Genomic DNA, 22410 nt, shown 5'->3' on the forward strand with positions numbered 1-22410 from the left:
GTGTGTGTGTGTGTCTGCCTGTGTACCTGTCTGTGTGTTTGTGTGTGTGTGTTTGTGTGTGTCTGCCTGTGTGTGTGTCTGCCTGTGTGTGTCTGTGTGTGTTTGTGTCTGCCTGTGTGTTTGTGTGTCTGTGTGTTTGTGTCTGCCTGTGTGTGTGTCTGTCTGTGGAGGGGGGTGTGTGCCATGGGTCATTTCACCTTCTCCCTTTAGAAGGTGGCAAGACTCAAACCCGGCTTGTGAGAAAGCATACTCACCCACCGAATCACCCCACTGGCTCCTCGGTTTTATTTTCAAGCTGAGGGAGGGGGGAGGGGAAGGGGTGCGTGTGGAGGTCAGAGCGGGCTGTGTGCAGCCAGTTCCCGCCCTCCATCAAGGGGGCTGAATCTGGGTCCTCACGCTTACCCACACCGTATGATTTTAACAGCAGGTGGACACTGCTGTCAGCAGAGATCTCAACCCAGGGAGCCCGGGGAGGGGGAGCTTCCAGAGTTACCTGTCAAGGCTAACCCCAAAGATTTCAGCCTAACTTAGAGGGGTTGGCGCCCCCTGGTCGTCATGCTGGATTTTCTGCTTTGTACCTAGCTGCCACCAAGCTCCGAAATGCTCTCTCCCACAGGAAGGGACACAGAAACCAGGCTAAGCCTCCCGGTCCTCGTGGCTTCTGAAAGCAATCCCAAAAGAGTCGGGGCCACAAAAGATGCTCTGAGCATCTCTTCTTAATCCTCAAGCTCAGGCCTGTAGTAAGGTATCTTCACCTCACGGAGTGTAAGAGTTCTCCAGAACGCTGTTTCAGACCACAGTCCCGGTGTCTCCTGGCTCTTGCACAGAGTGGAACGTGGCCCGGCTCTCTCTGCTCCCTGGAGGATTCTAAAATGGCAGCTCTGACTTCTGCCTAATAGCGATGGCAACATCCTCCCCGGAATGACAGCAAAAATGTCCCCAGAGGACTCCGGATATAGACTCAATTGTCCAGCAGACACAGCCAAAGGTGTTCTAGGGGCTATAGGCTCACAGGCCTGGAGAGGCCTCCCCTTTGATTATGTGGCTAGAACCCAGGGCTTCAAGTCTGCGCCAGGCAAGCGTTGCACCACTGAGCCACACTCCCAGGCTTCCTTTGACTTTTCATTTGAAACAGGGTCTCACTAAATAACCAAGGCTGCCCTTGAACTTGTGATGCTCCTGCCTCAGCCTCCCGGGCAGCTAGGGTGATGAGTCTCAACCACAAGGCCCAGAAGCCAACCGCTCTATGGGGAATTCACACCTTACACCCCACGGTCCCTTGACCGATGAAATTTGACTATGTATCCAGAACACAAATGTGTGTGCGTGTGTGTGCGCACACACGCGTGTGCTTGTGTACGAGTGTATGTGTGAACGTGCGTATGCTTCTGTGTGTGCATGCAGGTGCATTCACATGCATATGCGCGTACACGTGCGTGCCCGAGTGTGTGAATGTGTGTTATGTGTGTGTATACACCCAGGGAATACTCCTAGCTCCTGTGACACACAGGAAAGTCCTGAGGGCTGGGACATTTTGTCTTCACTCGTTTGCTTATTTTTGTTCTTTAAGATCAGGAACCAGAGCGAAGAAAGGAAGCCCAATAATAGAATGAGGGTCAGGACACGAAGGGCAGCCTGTGCTACAGGAGACCCTGACTCAACAACAAAACAAAACAAGCCTTCCAGGAGGAGAGAGGCCAGAAGCAGGAAGCAGGAAGCTGGTCTGTGGATCCCTCCGCCATGAGGAAGCTGATCCCTGGCAACCAGCTCTCCTGGGGCCTGGGCACTCTGGGCAGCATCCAGCCCCCTCCACAGCCCAAGCGCTCCTGTTGCCAGTGGGACCTGAGGTGCTGGCGAGCTGCTGCGGGAGTGTCACATCCCAGCGGAACACCGGCTCCTCCGCTCGCTCGGGCTGCTCCCGTAGCAATGGGGGAGCGTGGTGAGACCACCAGAGGCAAACCTTGCCCAACCTTGCAGCAGCTTTGGGTTCCCAACAGCGGGGGCTTTCGAGGCGGGAGCTGCTGTCTCTCCTGAGCGGTGTGGGAAGAACCCGCACTGGAGGAGGGAGGAGCTCAATGCAAGTCTGGAAGGTTCCGCAGGCAGGCGGCGCTGAGCAAGCTTGAGCTCCCGAGAGACACAGGTTCAAAGCCCCAGCCCCCCATGCTCTACACAATGAATGCCTCAAGGACTATCCTCAGCTCAGCTCCCTGTCCCCCCCCCGCCAGGCTAGACTCCGGTTCCTCTCCCACAGGCTTGGGGATGAGAAACTGCTGTAATCCTTGGCTGTGCTCGACTCTGTAAACACCATGTCCTGAAACTCCAGGACAGTGCTGAAGGGGAGACCAGGAACAAACCAGTCACAGCTGAGGATCCAACCAGCCTGAACTGTGGGAAATAAGTCTTCTTTATAAAGTGTCCAGCCTGGGGTGTTTTGTTACAGCTGAAGACTAGGCTGCTGCCTCCTGCTAAACTGCTCGGCAAGGGGTAGGTGTGGCTTACTCCAGCCTCCAGACTTCCCAGCATGGCCCGCTCCCTGGCTCACCCATCAGTGCCTCCTCCAGGATGCCTTCCTGGGTCACTCCGGCACCTCATTGAGCATCATGTCATTTCCTGACCTTGGGTTCCAGGACCCTATCACCCAGCCGGGGTAAAAAGTTCCCCAAGGGCTGCACGCGGCTTCCTGTTTCCTTCCCCGCTTTTACCACAGTGGTTGGATCCAGCCAGACCTGAGTTCAAGCATCTTGGCCTTTTGCTGTGTGACCCGTAACAGGTTCATTAGTCTCTCTGTGTAGCAGGATGGTTTCCTGCTGCTGCTGCATCATTTGTAATAAGCACGGTGACTGGGGAGGAGCTAATGTGGGAGGGGCTAATGTGGGAGGGGCTAATGTGGGAGGAGCGAAGAGAGAAAAGGAAGAGGAGGAGCTAGAAGAGAGAGCAGCCATGGGGAGCTATGCATGGTTCCAGTCCTGGGTAACGATTTATATCTTAAGGTTAGATATTGGGAAACAACTCTAATTGTGTGGGCAACTTGTTAATTGAGCATTTTCTAAATATATAAAGCCATTGGATAATCTTTAAGCATGAGAGTCTTCATTCTACCAGGAGCCGAGAGCATAGTGGGTGTTGTCTGGGGTTCAATCGAGCATTATGGACAGTGTGGTGGATTGACAGATCGAGCCACCACACTGGCGGTCGTGGGTGCTTCTGTCCAGCTGAGCAGCGGGATACCTGCAACGTTTCTGAGCCTTGTTTTAGTTGTCTCATTTTACACCTGCAGCAGACCTTGTGGACTCCCTGCCTGATTCTCGGGACACGCCGATATGTGAGTCGGTGCAGAGCTGTCCTACTATGTGCAGAGCTGCCCTACTATGCACAGAATGGTCAAGTCCCATATTCAAAGGCCCAGACACAGCCTTGAAAAACAATGGGAGGAAGCGGAAAACGCACACTCCTGGCCTCTGACCCTTGACTAGGTCAACCCAGTTGTGCTACAGGCTTCCCAGAAGTTTCCCAGGTACCGGGTCTCAGTTGCTCACACTGGTAATTCCTTGCCACCTTCTCCAGTCCTCAGCGAGTCCTCCTTCAGGTCACCTCCTAAGAGACTTAAGACAGGCTGCTTCTGGGGAACCCAAGCCAGAGTAAGCTGTCTTGTAAGACCTCGTGGGCTGCTTAACATTCATTCACGGCACAGGTCTTTCAGAAAGCTACACAGTTGGTGCTGGCTCTGATGAGGTGCAACGAGCAAGGCGCCATTGAGCTCCTCGATGCTCACACAAAATTCACTTGAAGTCACTCATTCAAGTCCAAGTTTTGAACCCACAACCCATGGCCAAGCAGAAGCAGACAAAGCCAGGGGATTAGCACAGCCAGGACAGAATGAAGTTTTCTAGCAAGCCACCTTGTTTCAGGGTAACACCTGAAAATGTGGATTTCTCTTAATAAATGTCACTTTCTGTCACAGGTTACAAAATGGCCAACGAGCTGAGGCAGGGTGGGCGGGGCCGAAGTGAAGCTGGGGGTGGGGCAGTGGGCGGGGCAAGGACTAGTTTTAGTTTCCTATGCCATGCTCAGTGGAAGGGAAGGGAAGGGAAGGGAAGGGAAGGATGATAAAGAAAGGGATGGCTCAGCGGTTAAGAGCACTGCCTGCTCTTCCAGAGGTCCTAAGTTCAGTCCCCAGCAACCACATGTTGGTTCACAACCATCTGTAATGGGATCTTCTGGTGTGTCTGAAGACAGCTACCATGCACTCATATACATTAAATAAATCTTTTAAAAAATAATAGGAGAAAAAAATCCTAAGTCTAGAAGCAAGCACACCTACGCGTGCTATTATCCTGCAGTCCACACCACTCCCTGGAGTGGTACCTCCAATCAGTCATGCACCTACATGGCCCTCATGAAATCTGAGCTTGAGACCCTGGATGTAGATGCTTTAAAACTATGTGATAAAATTCCAAGTACCTCTGTACCCACCTTAGGGCCTTCCGGAGTCCTCGCATCCCTCTGACAGGGTCCCATGGCAGCCTTGGGAGTCTCGGCAGGGAGGTCCAGCTTCCCTTTGGACTGTTCTCGCCTCCGCTGCCTGGCGTCCTGCATGACGGACAGGCCCTCCTGGATCCTGGCTGGCGGGCCCTTCTCTGAGCTGGCCCTCTTGATGTCCAGGGGTGACCAGGTAGAATCGCGTGGGGGAGTTCCCCACTGCACCCCATTGCCTTCCACTCCCTGACCAGTGGATCTCCTTGGAGTCCCTTTCTTCCGGTCAGAGGGAGGTGACCTCGGGGAGACTGGGTCCCCACTGCCTGGCTCCTGGGACTTGGCTGAAATTTGCCTATGCTTTGTACCCTGGTGCACACTGGAAGAGGGCTTGCTTTCAAACTCAGAGATGCCTGGAGGCTTTCCCCTGGATCCAGCAGGGATGGGAGAAGGTGAGAGACAGTTTTCCCCAGAAGCTGAGTGTGGTGGTGCCCACAGCGGCCGGCTAGTCTTGGTGGCCATGGCTGTCCCTAGAGGCTCTGCTGGGTGCTTGCTGGGGCCAGGGGCGTGGAGAGCTTTCACAGAGGGCCCTGCTTGTTGCCCTACACTGTCTGACTGGGGAGTCTCCTTCAGGCTCCTCCGTCTCCTCTCCACCTCCTTGGGCCAACCTGATCTCTCCCGAGGAGAGCCGCTGAGTTCTGTGGGGCTCTCCTGCTGCTCTTGGGTCTTGCTGGGAATTCTACTCAACTGCTCCTTGTAATCAGCCATCAGAGCATCAAGGTCAAGGACGCCAGATCTGTAGCCATCTCTCATCTTCCCTGGGAAAGTTTCGCTAATCACTTCTGTCCTCCTCCTCACCAGGAGGCTTTTGGGCCTCTGCCTCAGGACCGGAGATGTCTGCGGGACATCCCTGCCCGAGGATGCCCCGATCTTGCGGTCCTTCACGGCACCATCATCTGAACCTCGATGAAGCCACAAAGCGTCCACATCGATGACTCTGTCCCTGGAAGGATCCAGAGTCCTGTCCCCTGCAGATGTCGGCTGGTCTGTGGACTTCATGTGATTTGAGAGGTTCCGTGCTTCTTCATACTCTCTCTCCTTAGCGCAGCCCTGACTGATGGTGGGAGACCATGGCTCTAGATGGCCAGGGGAAACCAAAACAGAGCTAACAAAGCGAGGTGACAGAGGTGGAGGTGTTTTTCTGGAAGGTTCCGACACGTTTTCAGGCCCTGACTTAACCACACTCTTGGCCTTCTGAATATCGGGAACCTGGTAAGTCACTGCGAAAAAAGTTGTGGTGGGCTCTGCAGATGGCCCCGGCTTCTCCACAGGGAAAGTCCTGCCTTGTGAAGCATCCGGTGTCACCTCTTGAGTTTGTGCCTGCTGGTGGGACAATGGAGGTCTCTTTAAGGCACAGGTTGGGGAGGTCAGACCGTCTGCTGGTCTCTGCTGCCTTTTGGAAGTGCTCTCTGGCCCGAGGAGGTTGAACGAATCAAACTTCACGTCATGGGGCAAAGTCCGACGCCTCAACCTGTCCACCCTCGGCTCCGAAGGGTTGGATCTCCGCATTCTGACTTCAGGCTGGGACACCTGGGCCGGCCTTGGGTTATCCTCACCGGTAACCACGAGGGGAACTTTCTGCAGGGACAACGAGTCTGTCCCTGCCTGTACTTGGGAGTCACGGGGCTCGATGTTGGCCCTGGATGGAGGACCTAGAGAGAAATTCAAGGTTGGGCTCCTTTGGGCAATACTGAGATCCTTGAGGACCACGGAGCTGCTGTGCCAGCTTGCCCCCACCCCTCCCGTCCATTTGGGAGACTGGCAAGTGCCCCCAAGTCCATCCCTTGGCTGTTGACAGTCAGGCTTTGATCCACCGGCTTCCTTACCCCGAGCTTCCCATATCAGACTTGCCCTTTGGACGGTACCCCCATTAGCCTGCTTCGAGCACTCCAGGTAAGTAGGGTTGACCTCCTGAGACAGCTGCCGGCCTGACAGCGAGAGCCGGGATCTGCTGCTGCGCAGGGTCACCGCCTTCTCCTCGGGCACCCTGGATACAGCTTCGCTGTGTGCACGCTCCCCAGAGGCGTTCACAATGTCATACCGGGGCTGGACCCTCTGGGACACAGGGGGACTTTCCAAATGAATCAGGACAGAGCGGCTATGCCTCTCTTCCATGGGGTGAATCTCGGGGACAGGTCTCGGTTCCACATCCACAAGGGCAGCTCGTCCCAGCATCCCCAGGTCAGCATGGTCCAACCACCTGGAGCGGTCTCTCTTGTCCGTTACTCCTGGTGGCTCCTTCCCTGGCCAATTCTCAGGCCTGGGTTTGGGATCTGGTGTGTTGGCCACATCACAAGGGGGTGTGGTCGAGAGACAACGGCCTGCCTGGTCAGCCACTGTGTGTCTCTCGACGTTATGTTCAAACACTGTGGCCCACACCTTCTGGAAGCTTCCGTCATCTTCCGGACTGACTTCAGAAGGGCCCGCGTCTCCCACTGAGCGTGTACTCCAACACCTGTCAGGGTCCTGGACGGAGGCATCTTTGAGCTCTGTCTGCTTAGACTTCTGGGGAACCCCAGACTTCCAGGGACTTTTTGTGGCAGGGCTTCCTTCCAAACCATGCCTTTCCTTAAGCTAGAAAACAACAGAAGATAACGTTAAGGGTATGAAGTGTACGGGATCTGGAGAGACAAATAAAGCAGCCGCACCGTCAGAACCGCAAGAAGCCTTCCAGACGGCTCAACTCAACCTGGTGACCCGAGTCCCATCCCCAGAAGCAAGGCTGAGAGAGTGGACTCTACAGAGTGGCTGTCTGACCGCATGCTGTGGCACAGACACCCCCTCTACACAGTAATAAAAACACGGTAAACCTTGATTCAAAAAACAAAAACAGCAAGACACTATAAAACGTCCTGTACGGTATAGTAAAAAATATTAAAAACCCTGCCGGGGGCTTCTTCCCCGCCTTAGACCATTTGTGTTCCCGGATGAAACACACACACAGGCTTTATATTTTTAAACAGCCTTAAACAGCACAGTAGCTGGGCAGCTGCCTACTCTCCGTGCTGTTAGAATCTGCTTTCTCATTGATAACCCCAAGTTATGACTTACTATGTGCTACATTGTATCTAGGCTGCTCTTAACTCCGACTGGCCAGCCCTCTGAACCCTATTCTCTCAGCCCCTAGCCCATGGCAGCTCTCCTCCCTCCTGCATGTTCTTCTTCATCCTGGGCGGCTCCTTCCTCCCTCCCCTCCTCAGGGTCCTCTCTCTCCCCAAGCCTGGGAAACCTCAACCCCACCTACAGCTACTGGCTGCCGACATCTTTATTCACCAATTCACCAATCAGCATTAACTCGGGTGCAGGGTCCCAGAGGCAGGGTCTCCAGGTCTTGGGGCCCACACTTAACATTACAATAGATGGTAAAAGACAAAAACCTCAACAGTATGGACACAATGATGTCTGTGGGTCTGTGTCGTGTGTCCAAGGGTCTATGTCATGTGTCCGTGGGTCTGTGTCCGTCTGTGGGTCTGTGTCCGTCTGTGGGTCTCTGTCTGTCTGTGGGTCTCTGTCTGTCTGTGGCTCTGTGTCTGGGTGCATGCTGCGGGTGTGCATGCATATCTGTGCATGCATTTTCAGGCTGGCCTAGAACTCACAACCCTCCTGCCCCAGGATCCTGGGCTCTAAGGTGACAGACATGCGCCACCACCTGCAGGTACAGCTTTATTTCTAATGGATCAAACTGAAAACCACCCCAGCGCCAGCTGAAGATATCGAAGCCAACTATGGCCCACCTCAGGGATGGAATACAACACAGCAATGAAAAAGCCTACAACATGACCAATCTCGGACGAGCTTAGAACAGAACACACAAGCACATGGACGTAACTCATCCAATTGGTGTGAAAGTCTAGGAAATGAAAGCCAGTCTTTGTGAGCAGAAAGCTGGTCTAGGCAGCCGGGGGAAGGGCAGGCCGGAGGCATCAGAGAGGCCAGGGTGGTGTCTGGGTGCGGTACAGATTCTTGCCACCCCTGTGTGGCAATTGCTGCCTGGGAAGACACGGGTGGAAGCCCATCCACCCGGTCGCTTTAAATCCACATTACATCCGCCAAGTCACCTCAGTAAAGATGTCTTTTAAAAATTAACACCTCGGAGGAGATCATCCGCTACAAACCAGCTGCCTGGAGCATGTGACTGTGAGCTCTTTCTTACGAGCGGGGTCAAAGAGAAATGGTTTTGGGCACCTGAGCTGCTTCTGTCACAGGGTGCAGATCCAGTGGAGAGGAGAAAAACCTCGGGTGGAATTTCTCCCAAGCTTTTGGGTTTTTTTTTTTGAGACAAGATCTCACCATGTAGACCAGGACAGCCTCGAACTTAGAGATCTTCTCGTCTCTGCCCATGGGGGCTTCAATAAAGCCGCTTAAGAAGATGGTGTTCCCTCAAGCTTATTGTACAGAAAGATAATAGGAATAACAAATGCCATCAAACACTTCGGTTCACAGCCTTTGACCCCCAGAAGTCGGGACTTTAACACGGCCGTGGCAGCGGTGATGAAATTCTGAAGCTCTTTGCCTGCCAGGTCACAGGCTTCTGAGGAAGATAGCAAATGACACTCTCACCTTTTCTCTTCTCTCCCCAGCGGGCTCGCCACCCAGCGTGGCACACTTCTCGTGCCCGATCTCGTGGTTCGAAGTGGACCGCGAGAACCTGGGACAAAAACAGGAGTTACTCACAGAGCAGAGCGGCCTATACTCCCTGAAGCCCAAACTGTCCTCGATGCAGGGGACACCCAGGGAGGCATCAGCCTGGCCGCCTCCCCAGCTTCCTTTGAGAAAAAAAAAAAAATGAGTTGTTTATAGTCACAGACGAGGTGGGGGCTGGAGGAAAGGGTGTACCTCAGGCAGAGCATGTCTGTATAGAAAGCCTGCCACCAGGGAGAAGCAGGTGTCAGCTCCAAACTCCACTCCTTCCTCGCGGGAGCCTGGGTGGCTTCTGGCCTCGCCTGAGCCTCTCTTTCCTCTTCTATAAAGCAGGGATAATTAACATCTCCCTGCCTCTTTTATAGGGCAGACCTAAGAGGCAAGCCATGACCCTAATAACTCTGGGAAGGCGTTTAGGGAAGACCGAAGAAGCCCCAGGCGGGATAATTAATGGTTCTCCTGAGCAACCACGGCACAACACCCACCCACGGCCAAGGAGCTGCCACGAGATCCGGGGGCGGTGGGTCGGCACGTAAAGTCGGGACACGGGCTTGCTTCTGCCTCTAGGTAGGCCAAGCCGGTCTCCCTCTCTGGGCCTGTTTCCCTACTATAAGGGGGAGGAGATGGAGGAGATTCAGGTCTTTCCATTCTCAGCATACCCTCTGTAACATGTGAGACACAATGTGTCTATACAGTGTTTAGGCTTCAGGGCTCGGGAATATAAAGAAAGGAACAAAGAAAGGTGGGGTCGGAACATTTGACCTCGGCCCCCACCAGGCAAATCCACACTGCTGGGAGGCCTTGCGAGTATTCCTAGTCTCAGAGACTCAGTCTCCTCATCTGTCACGTAATCACGTGGCTCCTTCCGAGACACCGGGATGACACAGCAAGGCCCTGGGCATCTGTCGTCTTAGCTTAGAGAGAGCCTCTTTCAAAATCCACCAACACTTAAACCCTCTCAGTGGACCAGCATCCCTGGGACACGGGCCCATGAGATGGTTCAGCAGGTAAAGGAGATTGTTGCCAAGGCTGACTAGCTGAGTTTGATTCCCTGGACCCCCTGACAGTTACCTCTGGTCCGGAGAGTCCACCCTATTGGAAGCACACAGGCGGTGAGCAGAACACGGAGGACAGGGTGGATCAGGCCCAGTGACATTTCCTGGCCATGGCCACAGTGGAAAACAAGGTGGGGGGCGTGGCACGTTAAGTGTTGGCATTAAGCTCGGCTGCTGACTCTGCACCAAGTGCTCTGGTGCTGAGAGCTCGCTCCTCTGTAGAGCATGCTAACTACGTTCTTTCTAGAGTTCTTCTCTCAGTCTTTGCTGGAAGGTCCTGGTGGGGTTTCAGCTCTGACCCCAGCTCTAAAGAGGTAGAATCAGGAAGGCATGGAGTTCAAAGTCATCTTTGGCTGCCTAGAGAATTTGAGATAGCCTGGGCTATGTTAGCCAATGGCCTGATCACATAGGTGCTGTTGGTTTTGTTTTTTATCACAAAAAGGGCCTAATCTTGTGTGTGTGTGTGTGTGTGTGTGTGTGTGTGTGTGCATATGCAAGTGTGCAAGTGGGTGAATACATGAGCGAGAATATGAGAGTGTGAGTGTGCAAGAGAGCACACTCTAGAGTATGTGAGAGTTGTGCATGATGAGTGTGTGCTTATGTAAGGGTGTGAATGAGTGTGTGCATGTGAATGAGTGTGCATGTGTGTATGTGTGTGTGTATAAGTGCATGTATGTGTATATGTGGGGGTGTGCATGTATGGGGGTGCATGGGTGTGTGTGCATGTGAGGGTGCATATGGGAATGTGTGTATGAATGTATGAGTGTGTGCATGTGAATGAGTGTGCGTGTGTGTATACGTGTGTGTGTGTGTGTGTGTGTGTGTGTAAGTGCATAGATGTGTATATATGGGGTGTGCATGTGTGGGTATGTGTGCATGTGGGGGTGTATATGGGAATGTGTGTATGAATGTGTGTGTGAGAGTGTGTTCATGTGTGTATATGTGTGTGTATAAGTGCATGTATGTGTATATGTGGGGGTGTGCGTGTGTAGGGGGTGCATGGGTGTGTGTGCATGTGGGGGTGTATATGGGAATGTGTGTATGAATGTGTGTGTGAGAGCGTGTGCGACTGTGAATGTGTGCCATGCTGGGGGACCTTGCACACACTCAGTACTCCCCCAACAGGGCACACACCATCCTTGGTCACATCTAAAGAGCACTCTGACTCTTCAGATTAGGGACGGCTCAGCCACTCAGTCAGGCTGAGCTAGAACTGAGGCAGAATCCCTCTGGCTTTCCCCAAAGCCTTCTCACCTGTGAGAGGGGAACCCCACCTCTCACCGTGCTCCTGCGTGGAGTGCCGACTGAACCCAGCTCTGGGGATGTCCTGACCTTCTCCTCACCTCAGCTGCTTATCTGAGAGGAATCACTACATCACCTCCCCTGGGGCAACGGGTGGGATTCATGTCTAAGTGTTCTCCCAGCCTTGGGCTCGCCAGTGGGTACTGAAGCAGCCCGAGGCTGAGTGATTCTAGATTCTAGAGTGTGTCCACTTACAGTTTGGTCAAATCCGCAGGCAATGGCCGTCCCTGGGACGTTCTTCTCCTGACCTCTGGCTTCTCCCCTTTGCTCTCCACAGTCCAGCCTTTGATCCGAGCCTGAACATTCACGCCAGCCCTCGAAGGCTCTGGCACTGTGGACGGGGACTCTGGGGTCACGGGGGCGGGCTCAGATACCACTGCTACGGCCATAGCACTGTCTTCTCCAAACAGACTGAGGCGCTTCCTGACGCTTCCTGTGGGCTTCCTCTCTGTCCGTGCAGAAGCCTCCTGGTCAAACCTTCCACCCTTGACCTCAGCCAGCCCCTGGCCTCTTCCAGGTCTGGGTGAAGGGGACTCCTGCACCTTCTCTGACTGCTGGCCTAACATGGCTTCCCCTTCCAGGGGACTCTGATTGTCCTCAGGGCTGGCCATGGCCCCTGGAGTCCTGGGACTGTCCGTCTCTGTCTGCTTGAGAGCTATCTTCTCCCTTCGTGCATGGAGCCTCTTGGACAGCTCCTGGAAGTCCGCATCAGGGTCCTGAGGCATGGCATCCGTGCGGGCAGGATCTACATCAACCCTGGGCTCCATGCTGGCCCTCTCTGGGCCCTGGCGCTCTGCTGTGCTCTGTTCACTAGCCACCTTCCTCAGAAATGTGTCTCCACTCTCAAAGATAGAAGTCAGGTCCACAGACAGAGGCCTAGGTTTCCTCACCCACGTCTTCTCGGGAGGTGTAGGGGGGACTTTACCCGTGATGGCCACTCCACCCGAGCCTGGCTTTGGGGGCTGCAAGTACTCGGTGAACACCGCTGACATAGGTCGTCTCTTCGGGTGAGGCTTGGCGCCTGATGCCTGGCCAGCTGGGTTCTCCACACTGTGGACCTCTGGCGAAGGTTGGGCTCGGCCTGCCTCCCCCTGAGATAAAGTGGACCCAGGGTCCTGTGACAGGGAGGTTGGCCGAGGCAGAGTCACTGGGGGTTTCCGAGCGGGTAGGGCAGGCTTGGTGGCCACCTCAGGCCTGGCACTTAAGGGAGATGCCTGGGTTGCCCGGGAGCTGGCCTCCCGGCTCCCCTCGCTGGTTCCTTTGCCCAGACTGGGTCCAGTTTTGATTGTTTCAAAGAGGCCCATGGTGCTGGGGCCAGATCTCAGGAATGTGGCTTTGTTAGACACAGACGGGCCATTCTGCAGGACCTCCCCTCTGTCTGCCTCCTCACCAGCTAAGCTCGGCATCTTTTTACCCAAGTCCACCTTAGCTTCCTCCTTGGCAGTCTGGGCTGAAGGACAGGGCTGGGTGGCGCCAGGCCACGAGGATTTGACAGAAGCCTTCCTCTCAGGCACCTGCTCCTTAAGGAAAGGTCTGGGAGCAGTGGGCAGTGGGCAAAGGCGGGCCTGAAGGGGGCTCTTTGCACTTAGGACCCTGGTGGAAGGTGCCCCACAGACGTCCCCAGCCTGGCAAAAGTAGGTCCTTTTCAGGGTTTCCTCCCTGCTGATGTCACCGAGACCAGGCCCCGCCCTCAGGGATGCGATAGAGCCAACTTCGACCCGAGTTGCCATGGTTACGAATGCAGCTCCATGAGAATTAAGCACATCAGAAATGGAGAAGCAACTGCTTTAAAAAATAAAATAAACAGTAAATTAAGCAAAGAGTGACTGCAGGAACTCAGAATAAGGGTCCAGGGGAACACAACCTAAAGACTTTAGCCCCAGATTCTGATCTCACTAGGCAAGCTCCAGATGCACTGCCAACTTGCCGGGCCCTGGAAAGGTATGGTGACTCTGGTTTGCTCCTGTTCAGAGGGGTGGACCCAGCACCCAGCACAGAGAGGGTAAGTGGCCAGCCTCAGTTCACAAAGCCACCTAAAGCAGGAGCCCTGTCAGCTGCCCTTCCCCTGTCTTCCCAGGTGCCTTTAAAAGCCAAAGGTTCTCTGGGGGTTTCGGGTTTGTTTGGTTTTTTGTTTTCTGTCAACCCTCCTTTTGTCCGTCTGCTGCCGACTTTACTGTCGAACAACTGTCCACGCCTTTTTCTGTTTTGTTTTTGTGTTTTCAGCAGTGAGGATGAAACCCAGGGTTTCACGTGTGCTACATACTGCTCTGCTGAGCAGGCCCAGCCCCTAAATACTCTTAACAAGAAGGATGTGGATGGCAGGATGAGGGGCTTACAGTGAGAAGGAGATCTAGCTATGCCCCAGTGCAGCTGGTACTCTACCTACGTGCCTGTCCACCTTCCAGGCCAGTCTGGCAGTAGGGTCTCACTTCCCAGCAGCCTGAATGCCACCACCGATCTTTCTGGCTCAGCTTTGGGGTCTGTTCTCAGAGAAGAGCCCCCAGACCCTCCCACAGCTCAGAGAGGTGGGAAGGATGTGCCTCGTGGAATGGAAGAAAACAGGGCCCAGAGAAGTTCCAAACTGGTTCCACTCAGCTAGAACCAGACCTCCGGAGTCCTGGCCTCTTTCGTTCTTTCTGAACTTTTGAGAGCAGGTCTCATGTAGCCAAGGCTAGCCTCACATTCCCTACCTATCCAAGAACGACCTTGAGTTCTGAGCCTCCTGCCTCCTCCACCCACCGGGTGCCGTGATTACAGGTGTGTGCCACTCCATGGAGCTTCAACCCTGCCTCCTTAAAATAAAGCTTTTTACTCTTTTCTAGTCCTAAGAAAGCATTGTATGAGTCTCCCTGATCTTGATCCACCCTGCTTCGGCTATGATGGCCATCCCCTTCTAACTACCAGAGACGGCCCAGGCCTCCAGGCGCTCAGAAGGGAGACCTGGCTAACCAAGGGCCTCCCAGGCCTGTGTGGCTCCTTCGCTGTAGGGCAAAGATTTTGGCATTTTCTCTTCCTTACACACTCTTAACTGCTAACAGATCCAGTAACCCAAGCTAGAATAGTGTCTCAACTCAGCCTGGGACAGAATGGATATCTGGGACACCGAGGAGCCTGAGGTTTTTCATCTGTACGGTTCCCTGGCAGAGGCCCAACTCCCACCTCAAACCAGCTTGCTGTTTCAGAGTCCTGGTGGTCTCTCAAAGCCCCCATTCTGCAACTCACACCCAGCCAAGACAAGGACAGGATGCAAAGGACAGACAGAAAATTCCCTGGAAACCCCATCTTCCAGACACCCAGCCCCCAGCTCAGTACCCACTCACCCAAGCTGAAAGGTCCTGGACGAGGGCCACGGGGCCACGTGGGAATGCCAGCGGGGTCACAGCTCATGGTGAACGGGCTATCCACTCACACCTATGGTAGAAGCAGCGGGGAGAAGGCGGCTGCACCCACAGGCGGTCTCTGCAGGGCTGGGGAGACACAGAAGGACAGCTTGGTTCCGGAGTTCCTTCCGCACAGACGGTGCAAAAGCTTTCGGGTTCCAACTGCATCCGCTGGCGTCTCCTCCGGCTCTGAGGCTCACACGCCTTTCAGCTTTATATATTCATGCAGTGTGCATAGAGCGCTGGGTCCACGTAGATAAACCCCTCCCCTGCGCGCCAGACGAATATTTACTGAGCACCTACTGTGTGCACCACGAACTAGAGACCCTTGCAACTATGGGACTCAGTTTTGTGTGTGACACACCCATGCATAGACACATATGAGCACACGTTCATGTGCACACACACACATATTCATGCACACAAACACATTCACGCACATACATACACATTCATGCACACACACATTCATGCAGACACACACATTCATGCACACACAAACACACATTCATTCACACACATACACATTCATGCACACACACACATTCATGCATACATACACATTCATGCACACACAAAAACACATTCATTCACACACATACACATTCATGCACACACACACATTCACGAGCACACACACACATTCACGAGCGTACACTCACATTCACACATTCATGAACACACACACATTCACAAACACATTCACGAACACACACACATTCACGAACACACATTCATGCACACACACAGACACACTCACGCACACACATACATTCATGCACACACATTCACACACACACATTCACACAGACACATTCACGAACACACACATTCACGAACACACACACATTCATGAATACACACACTCATGCACACACAAACACACATTCATTCACACACATACACATTCATGCACACACACATATTCACAAGCGCGCACACACATCCACACATTCATGAACACACATACATTCACGAACACGCATTCATGCACACACACAGACACATTCACGCGCACACATACATTCACACACACACAGACACATTCACGCACACACACATTCATGCACACATTCATGAACACACACACATTCACGAACATACATACATTCATGAACACACACTCACACTCATGCACATATATCCTGACACACTCACACGCACGCTCATTAGTGACTACAAACACCCAGGTACATACCCATATACCCAAGCACACACAAGCAGCTGTAACACTGCATAGGAGGAATTTAACAGTTTAACGGGATGGGAGCCTATGAACAGGGTACAGGCGAAGCTCTGCCGCCCAAAGAGCACTGGTGCCTTTTGGCTAACGCTCTCAACCTATGGAGGTAGCCACTGAGTCCTCAAGGTGTCTGCGGCTATGTGTGCTGGTGCACACCTATCATCCCAGTATGGAGGACGTGGGGCCAAAAAACCCAGGCATGTAAGGCCAGCCTGGCTACTTGAGACCCTTTCTCAAAGACAAACCAAAAGGTTTCGGCCGACTCACTCACTTTCTCTCCTATTCATTGGCATCCACACACTGAACCCGCCAGAGGCTCCCAAAAGCCTCCGCAGGGCCTTTGCACACGCGGGCTGTATCTGTGGAATGTGCCTCTTGCTCACACACAGATGCAAACCCTGGGCCCACCCTTTGGGCTGCAGTTCAAACATGCCTGGCTCCTCACGTGTGCTCACAGAACACCACAGATACCAGAAGCCCACAGGACCTGCTGCTGGACAGCCACACTGTCTGGGACACGCTCCTCACTGTTCACAGGCAAGCTTGCAGGACATGGCATGCCCCGCACAACGGCCTATCACGTAACAGCATGGAGTGGACAGTCGCTCGATGTATAAATACTTGCTGACGGAATACATGAAGGCAGTAAGTGACCCTGGTCCCCGCTGAGAAGCTGGCTAAATCCGGGTGCTCACAATCTCACAACAATGAGTGATCTGAATCCTCGTAGCGGTCAGGGACCTTGGAGCTGCATTACCCATCTACACACTAGCAGACGAGGAACCCCACTGTCAGACTGGATAACCCATGGGCAACCTCCCTAGAGTGGACACCACACTCACCTACGGTGGTCACAGTCATCTCATAGCTGTGCCAACATGATAGAACGTGTAGACAGAGTTAGCTTCTTCATGGGTTGAATAGAGTGTCACCAGGGCACTGCTGAGCTGGGATCGATGGTGTACAAATGTGCCCACCCCAGAGGCCACGACGCAGATGCAAGTGAGGGTGGGTGAATGGCGAAGGCAAGCATGTTGGTTCACAATCACCATTTCACACACACACACACACACACACACACACACACACACGCACGCACACTTGTACCAGGGAATCAAAGTCTTAGTGAGCAGATCATGAGCCAAAACTCTAAAACCACAGTAGGGAGTGGGGGTGGGGTTCCTAAATCATCACACACACACACACACACACACACACACACACACACACACACACCGATGTTAGAAGCCCAGGATTCTCTGGTTTCCACTGAACCTGTTGTAAATGGCAAGGAACCCATTTAGATGCTTTTTAAAACCCAACTCCGAACGCATCGCATATGCTAAGCCTGATTTGAGACGGCAGTCTCTTCCAGAACTCCGCAGAAGCCCGCTCACACGGAACTGGTTGCTATTTATTCCTGGGTGGCCTTGCTTGCTGCGTATAAGTGTAGAATTGACACAGCATGTTGGCCAGGTAGCTAACAGGTCCTTAGAGAAAGGAAGGAAACAGACTGAGCCAGGTCTGGGGTGTGTGTGTGTGTGTGTGTGTGTGTGTGTGTGTGTGTGTGTGTTACTTAATTGGTAGATTTTATGAGACCAAGAGTTGAACTCAGGTCTTACCCATACTAGATATGGGTTCTTCTAGCCCCTCCCCCCCATTCATACACGCGCAGAAATACGATTCACGATTCATACATGATCATGGAAATGGTGCGAAACAGGCAGAGGACAGGGATCGTCCCCTGGGAGCCGGGAGGCTAGCTAGCTGCACGGGGAGAGAGAGCAGGGATCAGGCCAGCCCCAAGTCTAGCTAGAGCTCAGCTCACAGACTTGATTCAGCACGCCAGCTGCGTCACGACGCCTTCAAATGGATCTGGATGCCAGCCATTCGCTGTGCTGTACCAGTGCCCGAGTCCTGGGAATGCCACCATCTGCCGAGGGACGTGGGCTAGGACCTCTTCTGCTACATGACCTCGGTCCCTGGATCTTCAAAGCCACCTGAGCATTCCCCTTACTGTGGGAATAGCCAAGAAGAGACTGACTGACATCCTCTCCACAGAGCCAAGCTGCAAGGCACACAGACATGTCCTACCGCAGACCCCAGGTGACCAGAGCACAGTCACTGATCAGACACCACTAGAATGTATACATTCTCTCCTCGGTCCCCACAATGAAACCTACTCTGGGGCAGGGGCTGAGGACCCAGCGGTGGACATTCAATAGGACAGGCAGGGCTGGGGATACAGACAGTGACAAGAGTGCCTGCCTAGCACACGAGAGGCCCCATGTTTGAGATTCAGATTCGGCTCTGCACTGCGCACAGGCACACGCCTGTCATGCCAGCTCTTGGGAGACTGAGACAGGAAAACTGTGAATTCGAGACAAGCCCAGATTGGAGAGGGGGCCCTGAAGTATCACCTGGCCTACCACTCAGCATCACAGCCAAGCTTCTCTTGTCCTCCAATGTGAGACTGCTCCAGGTCAAGCCAGCTCGTGTCATGTTCTGAACACACTGCTTGCTTCTTCTCTTGACCCCAAGCTGGCTGCGTCCTGTGGCTTGCTGAAGCTGCTGGGAGATATGGTCCATACACCCCCACCCCAGGCAAAGAGTGGATCAAAATGTAAAGCGGGGCTTCCGAAAGCACGCATCTCCTGCTCGGTGGGACAGCTGAGGAACCACAAGTTCGTCTGTCTTAAGGACTGTCTGCTAGAGCCTGGCTTGGAAACATCTTCCCAAAGAACACACTCCTAAAAGCAAATGACGTCCCAGCCCCTGCCCTGGCCTCTGGCAACATCTGACCTTCTTCCTCCAGTGTGTTGGCCCTAGCTGGACCTTTGATAACCGTAGGGTCTGTATCTGTCTGTCCCTGTCCCAGTCTTATCTTCTCTCCAGACAGGACCTGCCCCCTGGGCTCTTCTCTGTGACCCAAGCCACTCTCTCCTTGCCTCTGGCCTCTGACCTGAGAGGTAGTATCCAGGACCCTTGATGGGTTCTGCCTCCCAGACTCAGCTGGAGGCTCAAGGATTCTGTGTCAACCTCTGCTCCCTGGGCAGGCACTTCCCCAGCACAAGCTAGCTTCCTGGATCCTGGATGGAGTTCTTAATCTCCCAGACAGAGGTACTCCATCCTTGCTTCCCCTCTGGCTGCAGCCCCAAGTACTTTTTCTCCAGCTGCCCTGGGCCTTCAGCCCACAGTCACATCCACAAGAGTTACAGGGGCAACGGGCATAAAGGGTTTGAGGATGTTCACAAGTGTCCCCCAGTGACGAGCAGAGCAGGACTGTTTGCCACAGCCCCCTCGGAGGCTGATGCAAACCGTCAGACCCCCAGGCCAGCTGTGCATCTAAAGAGTGTTACAGTTCATCCCCCCCCTCCCCCCAAGCAAACATCCGCCTTTTCAATCCCATGGGCGATTCCTTCCTACAATTTGTGCTATTTTGGGACAATGTAGCCACTGGAGAACCCAGTCATCAAGCAGCCTTCGTCCCCTCTTGTTTTCTCCAGGTTGGGATAATTGGCAAATTACAGCTTGGAAGCTGTAATTCATCCTCTGCCTGGCTTTGTAAATAAAGTTTTATTGAGCCCAGACCCTGAGACCTCTTTTAGGAGCCACTGTCTGTGACTCTGACTGACAGCTCATCACGTGACCCAGAGGGGAGGAAAAAAAAGACACTGCCATCCGATATAGAACAAACTACTCTAATGTGCATACCGGGGTCCCCTCAAACACTGGGTCTCCAAGACCATGACTGCGTCCATGGCTGTGGTGATATTTCCGGCTGCAGCCAGCTTCTCTCCGAACCGTCTTTCAGTTCCACCAGATAACTGTGAAACCGCTAACCAGACAACAGAAGGTTTCAAATTTTTGCTTTTGGAGACAAGAGTCTCACATAGCCTCTGATTTGTTCCTGCTCTCCTGGACTCTACCATGACATCATATCCAATTTACCCCATCCTGCAGATCAAACGGTGGTGGGGGTGGGGGAACCTTCCCTGTGTCAGGTAAGCATTCTATTGGTCAAGCTGTATCCTCAGCCCTCCAAGTCTGGTTTGTCTTTTACGGTATCCATGCATGAGAGTGTGCACACGCATGTCATAACATTCACATGGAGGCTCCAGGAAACCTCTCGGGACTCTTCCCTCTCCTACCATGGAACCCGGGACTCAGACTCAGGTTGTCAGGCTTGTGCAGCAAGTGATTTGACCTGCTGACCCACCTCACAGGCCCACGGGAAAACATTTAACAGTCTTAAACCCTAGCATGGAGACCCAAAGGCCACATGGCATTTCTGCCAACAGCCAACATAACCAGTGGGCATCCCCAGTAAGAACAGGAGCCTGGCACACACCAGACGGTGCCAGTTCACACTGCTGTCTAGGAACCAATCTGTCAGTTGTTGGGTTGGTTCTGGCTTTTTGAGATAGGGTCTTGTTATCCAGCCCTAGTTAGTTAGCCTCAAATTCAAGGCAATCCTCCTGCCTCGGCCTCTCAAATGCTGAGACAGGTTTATGCCACCACACATGGTAGGATTTAAATTGTTTTATTTTTTCTAATGTCATGGTATGTTACCAGTGTGTCCAGCTCTGACACCTTACATAGCACTTCCTGGTGCTTCTCTAATGCATGTCTAAAGGTATCCCCTTATATGATAATCCGAGCCCTAGCTAGCCCTAGGCCCTTTGAGAAACAGAACAGCGGCAATGTCTCAGTCAGTTAAGTCCTTGCACACACAAGGACCCTAGAACCAGAAGAAAAGCTGGACTGCTGGTGCCACACTCTTATAACTGGCCACCATTGCCCACTTGGGGAGTTCCTGGCCAGCAAGCGATCCTGTGTCAGAAGTTAAGCCCAACAATGCAGCGAATACCCACAGGTAATTATTTTCCCTGGGGAATCTTGCCCAGAAGACAGCAGGCTGAGTCGGAGGGTGTGAGCCGCTCACTAAGCCTTCCGAGTTTGCACAATGATTCCCAGGGAAAGGCTTTCCATGCTGACCTCCCAGCTGGAGGTCAGGGTTTGCAGCCACTCCCCTGAAGCGAGCCCAACAAGCACAGCTGGTGGGCACTGGAGCCTGGCCGGCCTCACCTCCCCAGAATCTCCCCTACTTCACTTAAAGGCCATTATCACAGATGTGACTAGGTGGTTCCCAAGGGCCTGGACAGTGCTCAGAGAGAAGGGAGTTGGCCGGGAGCAGCCCAGAGGCTGTGCAGGCCTGGCATGGCCAGGGAGAGAGAGGCGTGAACAAAGACAGCATCAGAGCAGAGAGGACTCCACCCCAGGGCCCAACTCAACAATCCACGACAACTCTGAACGTCGGCACACTGTACTCTCCACAGGAAGTTGGGGAAGCCATTTTACACAGCAGAGAAAACAGTAATCCCCTCCCAAGCAGGCAGTCTGGAAGAATTAGCTGATGCTGGCCCAAGAACCGCCTACACACAAGCAAGTCCTCGCTAGGCTTAAGGATAGCTTCCTCTGACAGGACAAAATGGCCCAGCCCCCTTGGGAGGTTTTCATGCCCCCTCTCTCCCTAGAAGAGAGCATCCCATTCATAAACAAGCCCCCGACCCCCAAATGCATTGTGTCTTTCCAGGGACAGCTCTTTATCCTGCATCATCTCCACACACCTAAACAGGCCTTTTACAGCAACTGAACTACAGTACACATCTCCTAGAGGAGGCCCACGTGAGACCCAGTTCTCAATGCATCCAACCGGAGCCGGCTCAGGAACAAGGCCGAGGGTGTGTCTCTCGCAAGGCCGCTGTTCCATCATACCCCACTCAGACCACGGACCCTTTCCACGGCCACTGGAAGCCCGATGACTTTCGGAAGTGCCAGAGACCGACACAGCCTGGTGCCCACGTGGCTCTGCTACTCTGTCCTTGTGCTTATCACCAAACGGACACACAGAAAACAGCCCTCGCTCTGACCCTCGGCTGCCCTGGCTGCCGCCAGCTATCACGGTTGAAACTGTAAAATACCCCCTGGATTTTCAGCACACTTGATTATTATTGCTGAAGAAAGATTATTATTCTTGAAGAAAAGCCAGGCTGCTTTGGGGTTTGCAATAGAGTTTTTTTTTTTTTTTTGGGGGGGGGGGGTTTGTTGTTGTTAATTTTAGTTTTGTTTTTCTAAAATGTTCCTTTTAAAATAATTGTACTGAACTTTTTAAAAAGTAAAAAAGTTAAAATGAAATAAGTAAAAAGATAATCGTTCAGGAGGAATGGCTGAAACTCACCCTTTGTTTAATGTT

At 53.2% G+C, this 22410-nt stretch overlaps 1 protein-coding gene across 3 annotated transcripts in view; it reads right to left on the reverse strand.

Moving 5' to 3' along the window:
* The window catches only part of Kiaa1671 (KIAA1671 ortholog), a 146793-nt gene that overhangs the window by 103204 nt on the left and 21179 nt on the right, over positions 1-22410 (reverse strand). For 2 of the 3 annotated variants that reach the window (XM_076922415.1, XM_076922416.1), the window contains exons 2-5: positions 14852-14998; positions 11727-13313; positions 9094-9181; positions 4474-7107 (exon numbers count right to left, since the gene is read on the reverse strand). In XM_076922415.1, coding sequence (XP_076778530.1) covers positions 4474-7107; positions 9094-9181; positions 11727-13261 — 4257 coding nt within the window. In that variant the 5' untranslated portion in view covers positions 13262-13313; positions 14852-14998. Of the gene's footprint in view, positions 1-4473; positions 7108-9093; positions 9182-11726; positions 13317-14851; positions 14999-22410 lie in introns of all 3 variants that reach the window. The other variant, XM_076922417.1, reaches the window with a different exon arrangement.

Source organism: Arvicanthis niloticus, chromosome 24 (assembly GCF_011762505.2).
Source record: "Arvicanthis niloticus isolate mArvNil1 chromosome 24, mArvNil1.pat.X, whole genome shotgun sequence".
Taxonomy (NCBI): Eukaryota; Metazoa; Chordata; class Mammalia; order Rodentia; family Muridae; genus Arvicanthis; species Arvicanthis niloticus.